Source organism: Oncorhynchus nerka, linkage group LG14 (genome assembly GCF_034236695.1).
Source record: "Oncorhynchus nerka isolate Pitt River linkage group LG14, Oner_Uvic_2.0, whole genome shotgun sequence".
NCBI lineage: Eukaryota > Metazoa > Chordata > Actinopteri > Salmoniformes > Salmonidae > Oncorhynchus > Oncorhynchus nerka.
In genome coordinates this window covers 26,562,726-26,580,601 of record NC_088409.1, presented here as the reverse complement: position 1 = coordinate 26,580,601, position 17,876 = coordinate 26,562,726, and the positions used below count along the sequence as shown (strand labels likewise).

At 44.2% G+C, this 17,876-nt stretch overlaps 1 protein-coding gene across 6 annotated transcripts in view; it reads right to left on the bottom strand.

Annotated features, from left to right (window-relative positions):
• Window positions 1-527: 527 nt before the first annotated feature.
• Window positions 528-17,876, bottom strand: part of LOC115140808 (caspase 2, apoptosis-related cysteine peptidase) — a 25,699-nt gene continuing 8,350 nt past the window's right edge. Inside the window, exons 1-12 of one of the 6 annotated variants that reach the window (XM_065027858.1) lie at window positions 14,410-14,508; window positions 13,517-13,673; window positions 12,968-13,129; window positions 9,549-9,621; window positions 8,911-9,002; window positions 8,311-8,400; window positions 4,412-4,594; window positions 3,914-4,042; window positions 3,740-3,830; window positions 3,444-3,632; window positions 2,738-2,847; window positions 528-2,626 (exon numbers count right to left, since the gene is read on the bottom strand). In XM_065027858.1, the coding sequence (XP_064883930.1) occupies window positions 2,492-2,626; window positions 2,738-2,847; window positions 3,444-3,632; window positions 3,740-3,830; window positions 3,914-4,042; window positions 4,412-4,594; window positions 8,311-8,400; window positions 8,911-9,002; window positions 9,549-9,621; window positions 12,968-13,129; window positions 13,517-13,669 (1,407 nt within the window). In that variant the 5' untranslated portion in view covers window positions 13,670-13,673; window positions 14,410-14,508 and the 3' untranslated portion in view covers window positions 528-2,491. Of the gene's footprint in view, window positions 2,627-2,737; window positions 2,848-3,443; window positions 3,633-3,739; window positions 3,831-3,913; window positions 4,043-4,411; window positions 4,595-8,310; window positions 8,401-8,910; window positions 9,003-9,548; window positions 9,622-12,662; window positions 12,882-12,967; window positions 13,130-13,516; window positions 13,674-14,409; window positions 14,509-17,876 lie in introns of those variants that run through there. The other 5 variants (XM_065027859.1, XM_065027860.1, XM_029679163.2 and 2 more) reach the window with 5 other exon arrangements.

The window sequence follows — 17,876 nt, the reverse complement described above, 5'->3', positions numbered from 1 at the left end:
TGAAATCACCTGTTTCCATTTCAGCCGGATGAGACAGCATGGCACATGGCCCACCTAAAGAGAGGGAGAGAGAGAATGGCCCCGGCCCCACCAATCCCTTAACCCTTCTCTGCTTTGGAGACCACACGCCACCACATTACAACCTAATCTCACTGCATGGTGGTGGCCAGAGAGAAATGTGTCACTCCGACCGCGGGCGAGTGTGTGATGTGTGTCAGGGAGAATGATTATGGACAGCTGGCTCAGGCACTACCTGATACACAGAGAACATTATCACAGTGGTAGTGGTCAGTGTGTGACTCACAACGCATATTGTGCAGTCATGAATCAGTCCTTACTACAGGGTTGTGAGATATACTATACCAGTACACTGAGGGGGACTGGATGTACACTGTGATATAAAGAAACAGCAACAAGGAGAGATCAAAATATAATATCATGCATAGTGTACATATGTACAGTGCTCTCACACACACACACACACACACACACACACACACACGTCAACTCAACTCATAGAAAGTGAATTCATAGAAAAAACAAAAGGTTGTTTATTTTCCTGAACATTTGGCAGTCTTTGTTTTAGACATAAATACAGTCATCTCCTCCCCCCATCCCCAGCAGCTCCTTAGCTTATGGCAATGAACCCCAGACCTCAGTACTTCACTTTCAAGGGATAACCTACTTTCAAGGGATAAGCCACAAAATCTTTCTGAAAATGTACAATAACAAAAAATATGACTGTCACGACACCAGTTGTGTAGATGCTATATTGTACACATTAAGTTAGTTTAAACCGAACTAGAGGCTTCAAACCGAATGGAAAGCATCTAACAAACATCGGGCATTTAGAATTTGGGGTGAACTGTCCATAGAATTAGAATACTAATTTAACAGGATCTCTATGGATTTTTTAAAATGTTTAACATGAGCACTACGTGCTGCCTCTGTGATTGGTTGGTCAACAGCTCAATTCATACTGTTCCTGTCATATCACTCCTCCCTACAACACTGTTAGAACCAAACATCAATATTGCTGCTCATACACTTGAATGTGATGCATCGTCCTATGTAAATGATAAACCAAGTATTTTAAAGACAATACCACAGCTTTCACATGGCACACATTGCTATGGAATATTGCATATCAAATTGAAAAGGAAAATACTGTAGCTGCTTTAAAATCAATCCATACATCTTTAAAACAACCATCCTGTGAACTGAAATCTTAATGGTGAAGGAAACATTGACAGTAGGTAACTTAGGTCTCAAGTTGACCAGAGATAACAAGCAGTTACATAGAATTCTAATTTAATTCATTGGTGTAACATATAAATGTAATTCATTTAAATAAAATGTTGACATCTTTCATCACATCTAAGTAATAACAGTCTGGTTACCAATGTAGTTATAACATTAATTAACCTACGTGCATTAACTTGTCTACATTTTTTATTTAACCTTTATTTATCTAGGCAAGTCAGTTAAGAACAAATTCTTATTTACAATGACGGTCTACCCCGGCCAAAACCGAATGACGCTGAGCCAAATGTGCACTGCCCTATGGGACTCCCAATCACGTCCAGATGGGATACAGCCTGGATTCGAACCAGGGACTGTAGTGACGCCTCTTGCACTGAAATGCAGTGCCTTAGACCGTAACCCCCTCATGGAGGTAGAGAGAGGGGAGGGGGAGGACAGTTGTTTGTGAGAGAAATGGTCATGACTCCATTCTATTCAAATGGAATGCAGTACACTTGTTGCCTCAATAACATATCAAATCATTGCTAACAAACCCTGAAACTCCCAATATCACATCTACTTGTCCCAGTATCCTTCAGTGGAAGACTCAGATTACTAGGAGAGTATTGAAATGCAGCTCCCTCCATGCTGCATCCTCAGCCTAGAACTCTACTACACCACCACCTGTCTGCCCATCAGATGGACACCTTCATTTGGTCAGGGGGGATTTCCTATTATAATGCTTATAATGTTATAATAAAAAAAATGTAATACAAAAAGGAGACAAGGGCTTTACAATTCTTACAAAAAAAGAGCTTCAAAACGATTTGATACAAAATAAATGGATAAAAATAGATCTGCATACAAAATACATGTTTAAAAAAAAAGAATAATCTTGAAACCCAAAAGTTACTGTTTAGTAAGAAATTAAAAGCGATACATTTAAATATATTCTGGTGTGTTAGCAAGCTAAAATATTTTCCTCAAACATTTCAATCCCATTTCTAACTGGCACAGATACACATATAGCAAGCCTAGCTGATAGGTAGGTACACACATCAGCTTCATACCAGTCATGTATACTTCATGCCCATTACCAAGCACATAGATTTACAACAACTCGTTCAATTTTCCTTTCCAAGTTGTCTGTGAGAGGGAATTTGCACAGCAAATGTGAATGAATTAATCCTCTATGATTGTGTGTGTCAGTAGTGGGTGCGGTGCTGTGGGGTGCAGAAATGTGTGCGTGTCAGTACTGAGGGTGGTACTTGGGGAACAGGTAGAGGTCTTTGCAGAGGGAGCTGGTGAATTCAGACATCTCCTTACAGCGATGGTGGGGGGTGCCAGGAGCATAGCCTTCTCTGTCTTTAATACGACCATTCACCTGAGGACAGAGGTTACAAAAGGTTACTAGCACTGAACTTGCTGATAACTACTTTATTGAGGGAAAATGTACTTACTATGACTGTGATATATGGTGTGTGTTTGTGTTTACCTGCACCAGTATGTCTGATAGGTGTGTGTCTCTGGCTCTGAAGCGGAGTGCTGAATTGACCTCTTGGATGAACCAGGATCCTCTCTTGGTGTTCCTCATGGCTGCAGTGCCTAGTAGGGCCCGACAGACACTACATTACCTAGTAGGGCCCGACAGACACTACATTACCTAGTAGGGCCCGACAGACACTACATTACCTAGTAGGCCCCAACATATTACCTAGTGTGGCACAACAGACACTACATTACCTAGTAGGGCGCAACACATGACCTAGTAGGGCGCAACACATGACCTAGTAGGGCGCAACACATGACCCAGTAGTGCCCAACAGACACTACATTACCCAGTAGGGCCCAACAGACACTACATTACCCAGTAGGGCCCAACAGACACTACATTACCCAGTAGGGCCCAACAGACACTACATTACCCAGTAGGGCCCAACAGACACTACATTACCCAATAGGGGCCAACAGACACTACATTACCCAATAGGGGCCAACAGACACTACTTTACCCAGTAGGGGCCAACAGACACTATATTACCCAGTAGGGGCCAACAGACACTACATTACCCAGTAGGGGCCAACACACACATTACCCATTAGGGACCAAAACACATACACAACAAAGAAACACACCACCAAATATTCCAACATTCACATCATAAACAGACAACACACACACCACACACACACACACACACCTTTGAGGGAGGCGAAGCCACAGATCATGTCAGAGCGCTGGGGCAGTTTGACTCTGAGCCTGCCTCGCTCCTCCATCTGCCTGGTGTCTCCATCCCCCTCTCCCTCCCTCCCTGCATCCCTCTGTTCACAGCCAGGAGACTGGGTCCTCTCTGGCCCGTCTGGCTGCTCCACCCCACAGTCCATCTCCTCTGGAGGGAGACCGAGAGAAGACGGGTTAGAAGAAGAGAACAGGAAGGGAGGGTTGGGGAAATGGAAGGAGGGAGAGTGAGGGCAGAGAGACTGTGTGTGTGCTCACCTCCTCTGCAGGCCTGGATGAAGAACATCTTGGGTTTATTCTGCAGTAGAGGACAGTGGGCGTTGTCAAATGCCTCAAACACCCAGTCCAACTGAGAGAGAGACAGAGATTCAATTAATATGATTATTATCATCAGAAAGGGTTTCACTCTAAACTGAATGAGGTCACACACACCTCCAGCAGCTGTCCGTCTGTGCCGTAGATAGCCCCCTCTACTCCATGGGACAGCAGACACACCACACAGCTGGATACGGTCTGGTGCTGCTGCCGTCTGCCAAACTGCTCAATGCACTCCCGCATGCCCTGTCATAGAGAGAGATCAATCAAGTATTAAACTATATTCTAATTACATAGAACTTTTAGAATTATTTTGGTACATTTTGTCACAAAGTGCAAGCGCCACTAGTTATACAGAGAGGAAGTGTAAGAGCTGTAAATTCACCCTTTGTTCTTTGCATTAAACATGGTCATGGAAAGACCAACGCTACACACAGCTGTCTCCACTAGCTAACAACATGACTCTAATAGCAACAGGTCTATGAAGATCAAGGCAAACAAATGCCTGAGTGCCACTGATTGAAGCCAGTGGGGGATCCACCGATACAGTCCATGTTGTTGAAGCACTGCTGTACCTTTGGCACCACTGTCTTGCTCTCTGTGTGTGTGTGTTACCTGAGCTGTGAGGTCTCTCCGGACGGTGACTATGTAGTCCAGCTCAGTGAACACCTTCCTGAGGACCTCCTCGTCCACCTCCCCTCCCTTCCTGGAGTCCAGGTCAGGAGCAGCACAGGAGTCAAAGGAGACATTACTGATCACCAAGGCCAGGCCACGAGGACTGGACACCATACTATAGGACTGAAGGGGAGAGAACGGGAGAAAGAGAGGAGAGGGGGAAGAGAGAAAGTGTGAGGGGAGTAGAAAAAGGTGCAAAGGGAGGAAAGAAAGCGAAGAAGGGAAAGGAGGAGAAAAGAGTGAGGGACAAGAGACAAAAATGCAGCACGAGAAAATGACATGGTTTACCTGAAGGAAAATAATAATGTGCTTCTGTTGCTGCTGTTCTCAGTAGTGTTTGTTGTGGTTTCTGTCCCTGTATTTAAATGACGGTTTTACAACCCAGTGGAGCTCAGTGATGAATCATCCTCAACCTGAGCAGGTTTACAGAGACTTCAACACATGTGCTGGGGGAATTCTCCCTGTGTCTCTTTCCTGTCAAACTGACTGTGGTCTAGACAAACACTGTCTTCTACGGACCAGTGGGACTCGCCTGGTACTGTCTAAACTCTGTCTATACTGCAGAGGTCTAATAGCTGTCTGTTTAGAGCGGAGACACTTCAACAGCTGTTACAGGTTGAGGTGGATGAATAGGAAGATCTACTCTCCTGTTCCCTAGAAATACCTTGGGGAACAATGCAGCTAAACAGCAGCTGGAAACACATTCTGGACACAGGAAGTGCATGCATGCGTTTGTTGCAAAGGTGCATGTTGCAGTGGGTGCTGCCTTGAAACTAACGCCCTAGGGGGTTGCATAAAGTTGCATTGTAACAGTTATATTTGGAGTGACAAATATGAGAACCAAAAATATACAGCCGTTAACAACATTAATTGTCTCAGGTAAGAGATACCAGACAGAGACTGTGTTTTATAAATCAAATCAAATTTTATTTGTCACATACACATGGTTAGCAGATGTTAATGCGAGTGTAGCGAAATGCTTGTGCTTCTAGTTCCGACAATGCAGTAATAACCAACAAGTAATCTAACTAACAATTCCAAAACTACTGTCTTATACACAGTGTAAGGGGATAAAGAATATGTACATAAAGATATATGAATGAGTGATGGTACAGAGCAGCATAGGCAAGATACAGTAGATGGTATCGAGTACAGTATATACATATGAGATGAGTATGTAAACAAAGTGGCATAGTTAAAGTGGCTAGTGATACATGTATTACATAAGGATGCAGTCGATGATATAGAGTACAGTATATACGTATGCATATGAGATGAATAATGTAGGGTATGTAAACATTATATTAGGTAGCATTGTTTAAAGTGGCTAGTGATATATTTACATCATTTCCCATCAATTCCCATTATTAAAGTGGCTGGAGTTGAGTCAGTGTCAGTGTGTTGGCAGCAGCCACTCAATGTTAGTGGTGGATGTTTAACAGTCTGATGGCCTTGAGATAGAAGCTGTTTTTCAGTCTCTCGGTCCCAGCTTTTCTGCACCTGTACTGACCTCGCCTTCTGGATGATAGCGGGGTGAACAGGCAGTGGCTCGGGTGGTTGTTGTCCTTGATGATCTTTATGGCCTTCCTGTAACATCGGGTGGTATAGGTGTCCTGGAGGGCAGGTAGTTTGTCCCCGGTGATGCGTTGTGCAGACCTCACTACCCTCTGGAGAGCCTTACGGTTGTGGGCGGAGCAGTTGCCGTACCAGGCGGTGATACAGCTCGCCAGGATGCTCTCGATTGTGCATCTGTAGAAGTTTGTGAGTGCTTTTGGTGACAAGCCAAATTTCTTCAGCCTCCTGAGGTTGAAGAGGCGCTGCTGCGCCTTCTTCACGATGCTGTCTGTGTGAGTGGACCAATTCAGTTTGTCTGTGATGTGTATGCCGAGGAACTTAAAACTTACTACCCTCTCCGCTACTGTTCCATCGATGTGGATAGGGGGGTGTTCCCTCTGCTGTTTCCTGAAGTCCACAATCATCTCCTTAGTTTTGTTGACGTTGAGTGTGAGGTTATTTTCCTGACACCACCCTCCGAGGGCCCTCACCTCCTCCCTGTAGGCCGTCTCGTCGTTGTTGGTAATCAAGCCTACCACTGTTGTGTCGTCCGCAAACTTGATGATTGAGTTGGAGGCGTGCGTGGCCACGCAGTCGTGGGTGAACAGGGAGTACAGGAGAGGGCTCAGAACGCACCCTTGTGGGACCCCAGTGTTGAGGATCAGCGGGGTGGAGATGTTGTTGCCTACCCTCACCACCTGGGGGCAGCCCGTCAGGAAGTCCAGTACCCAGTTGCACAGGGCGGGGTCGAGACCCAGGATCTCGAGCTTGATGACGAGCTTGGAGGGTACTATGGTGTAGAATGCCAAGCTGTAGTCAATGAACAGCATTCTCACATAGGTATTCCTCTTGTCCAGATGGGTTAGGGCAGTGTGGTTGAGATTGCATCGTCTGTGGACCTATTTGGGCGGTAAGCAAATTGGAGTGGGTCTAGGGTGTCAGGTAGGGTGGAGGTGATATGGTCCTTGACTAGTCTCTCAAAGCACTTCATGATGACGGAAGTGAGTGCTACGGGGCGGTAGTCGTTTAGCTCAGTTACCTTAGCTTTCTTGGGAACAGGAACAATGGTGGCCCTTTGAAGCATGTGGGAACAGCAGACTGGTATAGGGATTGATTGAATATGTCCGTAAACACACCGGCCAGCTGTTCTGCGCATGCTCTGAGGGCGCGGCTGGGGATGCCGTCTGGGCCTGCAGCCTTGCGAGGGTTAACACGTTTAAATGTTTTACTCACCTCGGCTGCAGTGAAGGAGAGTCCGCATATTTTCGTTGCAGGCCGTGTCAGTGGCACTGTATTGTCCTCAAAGCGGGCAAAAAAGTTATTTAGTCTGCCTGGGAGCAAGACATCCTGGTCCGTGACTGGGCTGGTTTTCTTCTTGTAGTCCGTGATTGACTGTAGACCCTGCCACATACCTCTTGTGTCTGAGCCGTTGAATTGAGATTCTACTTTGTCTCTATACTGACGCTTAGCTTGTTTGATAGCCTTGCGGAGGGAATAGCTGCACTGTTTGTATTCGGTCATGTTACCAGTCACCTTGCCCTGATTAAAAGCAGTGGTTCGCGCTTTCAGTTTCACGCGAATGCTGCCATCAATCCACGGTTTCTGGTTAGGGAATGTTTTAATCGTTGCTATGGGAACGACATCTTCAACGCACGTTCTAATGAACTCGCACACCGAATCAGCGTATTCGTCAATGTTGTTATCTGACGCAATACGAAACATATCCCAGTCCACGTGATGGAAACAGTCTTGGAGTGTGGAATCAGCTTGGTCGGACCAGCGTTGGACAGACCTCAGCGTGGGAGCCTCCCGTTTTAGTTTCTGTCTGTAGGTAGGGATCAACAAAATGGAGTCGTGGTCAGCTTTTCCGAAAGGAGGGCGGGGCAGGGCCTTATATGCGTCGCGGAAGTTAGAGTAACAATGATCCAAGGTTTTTCCGGCCCTGGTTGCGCAATCGATATGCTGATACAATTTAGGGAGTCTTGTTTTCAGATTAGCCTTGTTAAAATCCCCAGCTACAATGAATGCAGCCTCAGGATGTATGGATTCCAGTTTGCAAAGAGTCAAATAAAGTTCGTTCAGAGCCATCGATGTGTCTGCTTGGGGGGGAATATATACGGCTGTGATTATAATCGAAGAGAATTCTCTTGGTAGATAATGCGGTCGACATTTGATTGTGAGGAATTCTAAATCAGGTGAACAGAAGGATTTGAGTTCCTGTATGTTTCTTTCATCACACCACGTCTCGTTAGCCATAAGGCATATGCCCCCGCCCCTCTTCTTACCAGAAAGATGTTTGTTTCTGTCGGCGCGATGCGTGGAGAAACCCGCTGGCTGCACCGCCTCCGATAGCGTCTCTCCAGTGAGCCATGTTTCTGTGAAGCAAAGAACGTTACAGTCTCTGATGTCCCTCTGGAATGCTACCCTTGCTCGGATTTCATCAACCTTGTTGTCAAGAGACTGGACATTGGCGAGAAGAATGCTAGGGAGTGGTGCACAATGTGCCCGTCTCCGGAGTCTGACCAGAAGACCGCCTCGTTTCCCTCTTTTACGGAGTCGTTTTTTTGGGTCGCCGCATAGGATCCATTCTGTTGTCCTGGTTGAAAGGCAGAACACAGGATCCGCGTCGCGAAAATCATATTCTTGGTCGTACTGATGGTGAGTTGACGCTGATCTTATATTCAGTAGTTCTTCTCGACTGTATGTAATGAAACCTAAGATGACCTGGGGTACTAATGTAAGAAATAACACGTAAAAAAAAAACTGCAGTTTCCTAGGAACGCGAAGCGAGGCGGCCATCTCTGTCGGCGCCGGAAGTCATCTGTTGGCAGTGACATGGTACAGACAGGTGATTTACTGGGTTGTATTAACAGTGAGCGTTGTACCTGTTGGCAGTGTTTTAGGTAGAAGTCTGGTGTACAGGGAAGAACAGAGCTGGTGATGGGACTGTCTGCATCCAGACACATCTCCATTGACTCTGAAACACATATTAGGATGGCATTACACCCTGCATGCATTTCATTCCATAAAATACACCAGTGGAGACAATTACAATAATGCCCATCAGAGCAGGGTTCCAGTCAAGGTCACGTTTCTGCCTTGAAAGGGAAGCTGTTAGCAACATATAATGGTGTTGTAACAACCTTTGTACTACAGCTATGTGAGCAAGTCACACAGGCGTGGTGCCTGCAGGTGGCGAGACTGGCTGGGCAGTGGCACTCCATACCAAGGCTACAGCACACTGCTTCCACACTGATCAAATTATACAAATGGACTCAATTGGGACATTTTCATTTACAGTTTTATTGGATTTATTAAAAATAGCTTCTTTTTTATATTTTTTTATAAAAGACTGAGTTACAAGCCAAAAAACAGAATGATTACATGTATTTTTTTCTTCTTCCAAACAACCACACAAACAACCCCTCCCATGATCTCCTAGGAAACATGCAAATATTGTGAATGAAACAGTTGTAAAACTGTGATCTTGAATGCACCCCCCTCAGATGACTGCTCTACTCACCTTGTGTTCTGGCTCTCTTGGTTGGAACAATCCCCTCCTGGGTGGGAAGTGGGAGGGGAGAGTCCACATATCTCTGAAGGACAAAGAAAAAGGAGAATTTAACCATGTTTTATTTTTACCTTCGACGTCAATACAATCTGAACATTTATAGGCAAAACCAGTTCATTCCTGATTGTTTTCCTCGCCTGCAGTGTGAATACCAAAACATCCGGAGGAGGCTTGGGTTGGGAGTGATGGCTGACTCACCTCTATCCCAATCTACATCTCTCCTCATCTTTCTCCCTGTTACATCAATCTGTAGCTTGGGTTGGGAGTGATGGCTGACTCACCTCTATCCCAATCTACATCTCTCCTCATATTTCTCCCTGTTACAGCAGCCTGTAGCTTGGGTTGGGAGTGATGGCTGACTCACTTCTCTCCCAATCTACATCTCTCCTCTTTTCTTATTCCCCTCTTTCTCCCCATCCCCCTCTTTCTTCCTGTTACAGCAGTCTGTAGCTTGGCTTGGGAGTGTTGTGGTCACTTCTTTCTCTGGTGACTATCTGGGGACAGTCGTAGTAGGGTTGAATGGCAGGAACCCGGTTTCCGAGATTTACCGTCCAAAACCATTCCTCTTTCCCAGGATAAATAACTGCGAGAAACCGGTAAATTATAATAAATTGTTTATATGAACAGCATGGAGTGAAATGGAACTGTTAAAATGATATGCAATGTCCAAATCTGGCTTCTCTATGGCCGCTGATTGATGAATCAACGCTCAGGGTGGGGACAGACAGCCCATCTCAGTATGGAGCGCAATCCACAGTGCATGTAGGAGGACCTACTGTATTGGCATTTTATTAGGATCCCCATTAGCTGTTGCAAAAGCAGCAGCTACTCTTCCTGTATCATCTCATCATGGTAACGTGTTCTTGTGACAGGTAGGCCTACATTGACTGCAGCATAGCCTATGCTACAGTAATATAAAGACAGAATGATCTGGCTTTCAGGGGTAACCTTGTTTTTCTTCATTTTTTAAATTGTATTTATTGTAAAGAGTTTTAAAAACAGCCTAACACTCGAATAGCGTTGCTTTAAATCAGTGCACACACACACTATCTCCATCAACTCCATTCAAGTTGCATCCAAAATAGATAATCCTGTTCTAAATTGACATAGGTAGGCTAGAAAATCTATATTGCATCCCTCTTCGAATAGTCTATTGGTGTATGAAATGCTAAAAAGATTGTCTAGCTTTTCCTGCATGGGACTCAGAGCTAAGGACGTTTTGTAAAGAGAGGCCAGCGGTGCACAGGCACTTGCGTAAGAGACAGAGGCTATAAGTTAGATGCTTATTATGCATAACCCATCATTAATTAGCTAAATATAAGGCTAATAATGTATTACCTTCAGCCTTATATTGAGCTAATTAATGCAATATATTTTTTGCTGAATGTTATATACAGCAGCCAACAGAACTCACGGGTACTTTGAAAGAACAGTGAATGCGTGCGATGGCGGCAGGCTATAGCAATTATTTATTCAGACCCATAACCATTCAATCTTCATGAAGGGAAGCCTTCTGCATCTAATTCTAGCCATATATTTTTTTATTTCACCTTTATTTAAGCAGGTAGGCCAGTTGAGAACAAGTTTCATTTACAACTACAACCTGGCCAAGAATAAAGCAATGCAGTTTGACACATACAACAACACAGAGTTACACATGGAGTAAACAAACATATAGTCAATAATACAGTAGAAAAAAATCTATACTCAGTGTGTGCATTTTAAGTAAGCATTTCCCCTGTTGTATTCGGCTCACGTGACAAATAAACTTTGATTTGATTTGCAAATGAGGGAAGATAAGGAAGGCAATAAACAGGCCATGGTGGCAAAGTAATTACAATATACCAATTAAACACTGGAGTGATTGATGTGCAGAAGACGAATGTGCAAGTAGAGATACGGGGGTGCAATGGAGCAAGATAAATAAATACAGTATGGGGATGAGGTAGTTGGATGGGCTATATTACAGATGGGCTATGTACAGGTGCAGCCATCTATAAGCTGCTCTGACAGCTGGTGCTTAAAGTTAGTGAGGGAGATATGAGTCTCCAGCTTCAGTGATTTTTGCAGTTCAGTCCAGTCATTGGCAGCAGAGAACTGAAAGGAAAGGCAGCCAAAGGAGGAATTGGCTTTGGGGGTGTCTAGTGAGATATACCGTCTGAAGTGCGTGCTACGTGTGGGTGCTGCTATGGTGACCAGTGAGTTGAGATAAGGCGGGGCTTTACCTAGCAGAGACTTGTAGATGACCTGGAGCCAGTGGGTTTGGCGATAAGTATGAAGCAAGGGCCAGCCAACAAGAGCGTACAGGTCGCAGTGGTGGGTAGTATATGGGGCTTTTGTGACAAAACGGATGGCACTGTGATAGACTGCATCCAATTTGTTGAGAAGAGTGTTGGAGGCTATTTTATAAATGAGATCGCCGAAGTCAAGAATCGGTAGGATGGTCAGTTTTATGAGGGTATGTTTGGCAGCATGAGTGAAGGATGCTTTGTTGCGGAATAGGAAGCAGATTCTAGAATTCATTTTGGATTGGAGATTCTTAATGTGAGTCTGGAAGGAGAGTTTACAATCTAACCAGACACCTAGGTATTTGTAGTTGTCCACATATTCTAAGTCAGAACCGTCCAGAGTAGTGATGCTGGACGGGCGGGCAGCGATCGGTTGAAGAACATGCATTTAATTTGACTTGCATTTAAGAGCAGTTGGAGGCAACGGAAGAAGAGTTGTATGGCATTGAAGCTCGTCTGGAGGTTAGTTAACACAGTGTCCAAAGAAGGGCCAGAAGTATACAGAATCTATGTAGAGGTGGATCAGAGAATCACCAGCAGCAAGAGCGACATAATTAATGTAGGGCTCATAAAATGTATCGGACGCATTAGGTTTGAATTTTCATTACATATTTATATGCTTTTATAATGCTTTTGAATGACACTTCCAGTTTTGGTGGGAAACACAGGGTTACCCATGAGAAAACTTGTTTTATTCTTGGGATGGAACATTTGTAAAATACCAGGAAAATATTCTAACTTAGTATGTAGCTTGGGCTAGGTGTTGGGTAGCGCTCACCTCTTTCTCTTCATCCCCCTCTTCCTCACTGTCTTTGACTGGGGTCTTTGTGAATGGGAAATAGCGGTCTGAAGCTTGGATTGGGTATTTTGTGGAACTCACCCCCTCAGCCCTGTCTTTCACCCTAGCTGTCTGGGGACACTGAGTAAGGGGCGCAGTTTGAAGCTTAGGTTGGTTGTGGCACTCACCCATCTCTCTCTCCATGTCTACCCTCTACCCTTTCTATCTTTGTCCTTCTGCTCGTCTGTCAGGATCAACATCTGATTGTTGTGCTGGTTGTGGTGTGGCTCTCAGTGCCCACTCACCTGTCTCTCTCCGTCCCTCTCTGGTGACTCTGTGAGCAGGGCACATAGGTGCTGCTGCTCTGTGTCTCTCAGTGCTGAGCAGAAGCTGCTGAAGGCTCTGGGACCACGCTTGGGGAGCAGGGACAGCAGACGCCAGCTCCGCTTGTGGGAGGTCAGCTCCGCCTGGGGAACAACGGATATCAACAGATTAGAAAGAAAAAATAGAAAGTGGAATACATGTTAATCTACACCAGGGAAACTAAACTGGGTCCTGCCCCAGGTGCACATTTATTTTTTTTGCCATAGCACTACATGATTCAAATAACCAACTCATCATCAAGCTTGGGGGGGGGCATGCACACAGGGGGCAAGCAGGAGTTTCAAGGACCAAGTATGGGAAACCCTGATCCACACTAACATTCACATTTGGTTACGTGATTGAAGTTAATGACATACATCAACAATAAGACATTTGGGCAATGAATGCATACATTTTTTGGGAAGTTGATAAGGGTCATAAGTCACCTGACCTGGTAGTAGTATCGAGCTACACAATTGAACACAACATACCAGGATGCTTTCTGCCATGCTGTCGGTGAGAATGTCGTCTGTCTGCAGCGACTGAATGAACAGCTCGTCCACCACCATCTCTTTGCAGAGAGTCACAGCGTATTTCCGAAGCCCCCTTCTGTCTCGTTCCAGCATACCGCATTCCCCCAACATTCTGCTACGAGACAACACACAAGAAAACGCTTAATTTACTGTCAACTTCCATTCTTCTTGCAAAACCGTGGCGCGGTATATAGGCCTAGCTTCTCAACAACGTGTTAACGTTACTCATTGGAATTGAATCTAGTTATTATAATAGCTCAATTTACCTTGTTTTCTAAGTCGGAGTGGTAAGGATGCTGAATACGTTTTTCTGTAAGATAACTAACATTATACTAGCTAGCTATAGTAGCTGTCTGGATGAATAAGAGAAAGTAATTGGTAGTTATATCTCCTATTCTTTCCTAAGTCTATTAACACTCAGCAGCAGATACTTACAATGGCTGTCAGGTAACGTTAGCCAACTGTCTCCAGCTAACGCGTTAGCTAGCTAATAATTAATGTGTGAAGGAAAAGTTGACATCACCTTAACGTCCGAACAATACTAACTTGTAAGCTATTGCATAAAAACAGGTAGCTATGCTAAGAAATTTGTTCAAAATGTAAGCAAGTGTCAATCAGTTTCGTTGCATTTTTTCAAAACAATGTACCTTTAGATATGCAACTGCAAATAGCTAAGTTTAACGTTACATCGGCATGCTAACGTTGGGATGTTATTTTTTGGGGTGGATTTCAAACATTCAGAACACCTTCAATGCGTTCATCTGCTCCCAACCCATATGTCCTAAAACTAGATAGCCAATTTAGCTAACTGTATTTGAAATTATTTCGCACAAATTAACAACATAACTTACCCAAGTAAACCAACTTCCGCGCCTCTGCAATGTGTGAAAATGGTAGCGGGAGTGGTCTAAATTCATTGTGTTGGATTATAGCCAATGACAGTTCGGAGGATTTGGATTGACGTTTTCCTGGTCGAATACGAGTCAGCTTTCCCAGGGCGTGGGTGGAAACATTAAGCAAATTAATTTTGAATTTGAATCGGTTGTTACAGTAAATAATCAACCAATTGATAAGAATATCATGGAAGACTGACATAAACAGCTACCTAATTTTTAGATGAAGTAGAGAGGATGGCATGTCCTTTGTAGGAAATAAGGGAGTGGGATTCAGGAATGAACTGGAAACAGCTCACATCTGTCCACAAGGAATTTTTGATTGTGAGAAATCCATATTTGCCAAACTGCTGTTGATTGATGTGAAAAATGATTCTTAAAATGCCACGACATAATTGACCTTATTGCACAAATGGAGCCTAATATGTTGAATTTATAGATTCAGTATGAACATTCAGAAAGTATTCAGACTTTTTCCACATTTTGTTACGTTGCAGCCTTCTTCTAAAATGGATTAAATACATGTTTTCCTCATTGATCTACACACAATACCTCACAATGACAAAGCGGAAACAGGTTTTTCAACATTTTTGCACATTTTATTTACATAAGTATACAGGCCCTTTGCTATGAGACTCGAAATTGAGCTCAGGTGCATACTGTTTCAATTGATCATCCTTGAGATGTTTCTACAATTTGATTGAAGTCCATCTGTGGTAAATTAAATTGATTAGACATGATTTGGAAAGCCGCACACCTGTCTATATAAAGTTCCACAGTTGACAGTGCATGTAAGAACAAAAACCAAGCCATGAAGTCAAAGGAATTGTCTGCTGAGCTCTGAGACAGGATTGTTGAGGCACAGACATGGGGAAGGGTACAAAAAAAAATTCTGCAGCATTGAAGGTCCCAACGAACACAGTGGCCTCCATCATTCTTAAACTGAAGAAGTTTGGAACCACCAAGACTCTTCCTAGATCTGGCTGCCCGGATCAAACTGAGCAATCGGGAGAGAAGGTCCTTGGTCAGGGAGGTAACCAAGAACCCGAGGGTCACTCTGACAGAGCTCCGGAGTTCCTCTGTGGAGATGGGAGAACCTTCCAGAAGGACAGCCATCTCTGCAGCACTCCACCAATCAGGCCTTTATGGTAGTGGCCAGATGAAAGCCACTCCTCAGTAAGGCACATGACAGCCTGCTTGGAGTTTGCCAAAAGGCACCCGAAGGACTCTGACTATGACAAACAAGATTCTCTGGTCTGATGAAACCAAGATTGAACTCTTTGGACTGAATGCCGAGTATCATATCTGGAGTAAACATGGCGCCATCCCTACGGTGAAGCACTGTAGTGGCAGCATAATGCTGTGGGGATGTTTTTCAGTGGCAGGGACTGGGAGACTAGTCAGGATCGAGGGAAAGATGAACAGAGCAACAACTACCTTAAGCACACAGCCAGGAGTGGTTTCGGGGCAAGTCTCTGACTGTCCTTAAATGGCCCAGCCAGAGCCCGGACTTGGAGCTCTGAGAGGATCTGCAGAGAAGAATGGGAGAAACTCCCCAAATACAGGCGTGCCAAGCTTGAAGCGTCATACCAATAACACTTGAGGCTGTAATTATTGCCTAAGGTGCTTCAACAAAGTACTGAGTAAAGGGTCTGAATATTTATGTAAATGTGATATGTCTAAAAACCTGTTTTTTTGCTTCGTCATTATGGGGTATTGTGTGTAGATTGATGAGGGAAAATGTAATCAATTTTAGAACAAGGCTGTAACATTACAAAATGTGGAAAAAGTAATAGGACAGTTTTCAGACCCCACGGCAATGTATATGGATCTGTGCCATTTACTTTGAACTGGACTGTGTTTATAGCATGAGCGGTCATGAGTAGATGTGCTTGTTTTGAGATAAAAGCGAGAGCCACGTGTGCATATTTTGTTCATATCCTTTGCTAGTTAATGAGTTTTTAGCCCAGTTACATTTATTTGTTGACAGCAATAGGGGAGTGATTGCTTCCTACAAGAGGACAAACGTGTACATTTCTTGGCATCTTTGAAAAGCGAGTCAGGTAATGAGCTTTTTTTGTCTTGAAGGGGCAGTGTTGTGTTTTGGGACAGGGTTGAATAAGCGAAGTAGCCAATACGCAGAGGGTAGCATAATTTATCTGATTCTCCGTAATAGTGGTATGGGAATAATAATACATTTTATTTTGTAAAATGGCTTCTTGCATCAAATAACACAACATTTTCAGTCACCTCCTTGTCTGAAGGACAAGTGGATAAACAGGTTAATGTCAAGCCCTGCATGTTTTTTTTCAAAAGTCTCATGGAATGTAGGCCGACATTGAACACCACCCATTGGCTGCTGCTGTGGGCTTAACGGCAGAACAGCTATTTCTATGTAAAAATGTTATGGGGTGCATTTTCTCCATTGTTTTTGATGGTAGCTTTATTTGGACACTGTGTTAACAACCCTCCAAACAAGCTTCAATGCCATACAACTCTCCTTCCGTAGCCTCCAACTGCTCTTAAATACAAGTAAAACTAAATGCATGCTTTTCAACCGATCGCTGCCTCCACCTGCCCGCCCGTCCAGCATCACTACTCTGGACGGTTCTGACTTAGAATATGTGGACAACTACAAATACCTAGGTGTCTGGTTAGACTGTAAACTCTCCTTCCAGACTCACATCAAACCTCTCCAATCCAAAGTTAAATCTAGAATTGGCTTCCTATTTCGCAACAAAGCATCCTTCACTCATGCTGCCAAACATACCCATGTAAAACTGACCATCCTACCAATCCTCGACTTCGGCGATATCATTTACAAAATAGCCTCCAATATCCTACTCAATAAATTGGATGCAGTCTATCACAGTGCCATCCGTTTTGTCACCAAAGCCCCATATACTACCCACCACTGTGAACTGTACTCTCTCGTTGGCTGGCCCTAGCTTCATACTCGTCGCCAAACCCACTGGCTCCTGGTCATCTACAAGACCCTGCTAGGTAAAATCCCCCCTTATCTCAGCTCGCTGGTCACCATAGCAGCACCCACCTGTAGCACGCGCTCCAGCAGGTATACCTCTCTGGTCACCCCCAAAACCAATTCTTCCTTTGGCCGCCTCTCCTTCCAGTTCTCTGCTGCCAATGACTGGAAAGAACTACAAAAATCTCTGAAACTAGAAACACTTATCTCCCTCACTAGCTTCAAGCACCAGCTGTCAGAGCAGCTCACAGATTACTGCACCTGTACATAACACATCTATAATTTAGCCCAAACAACTACCTCTTTCCCTACTGTCTTTATTTCTTTATTTTTGCTCCTTTGCACCCCATTATTTTAATTTTTATTTTGCACATTCTTCCCCTGCTAATTTATCATTCCAGTGTTTTACTTGCTATAATGTATTTTTTGCCTTTACCTCCCT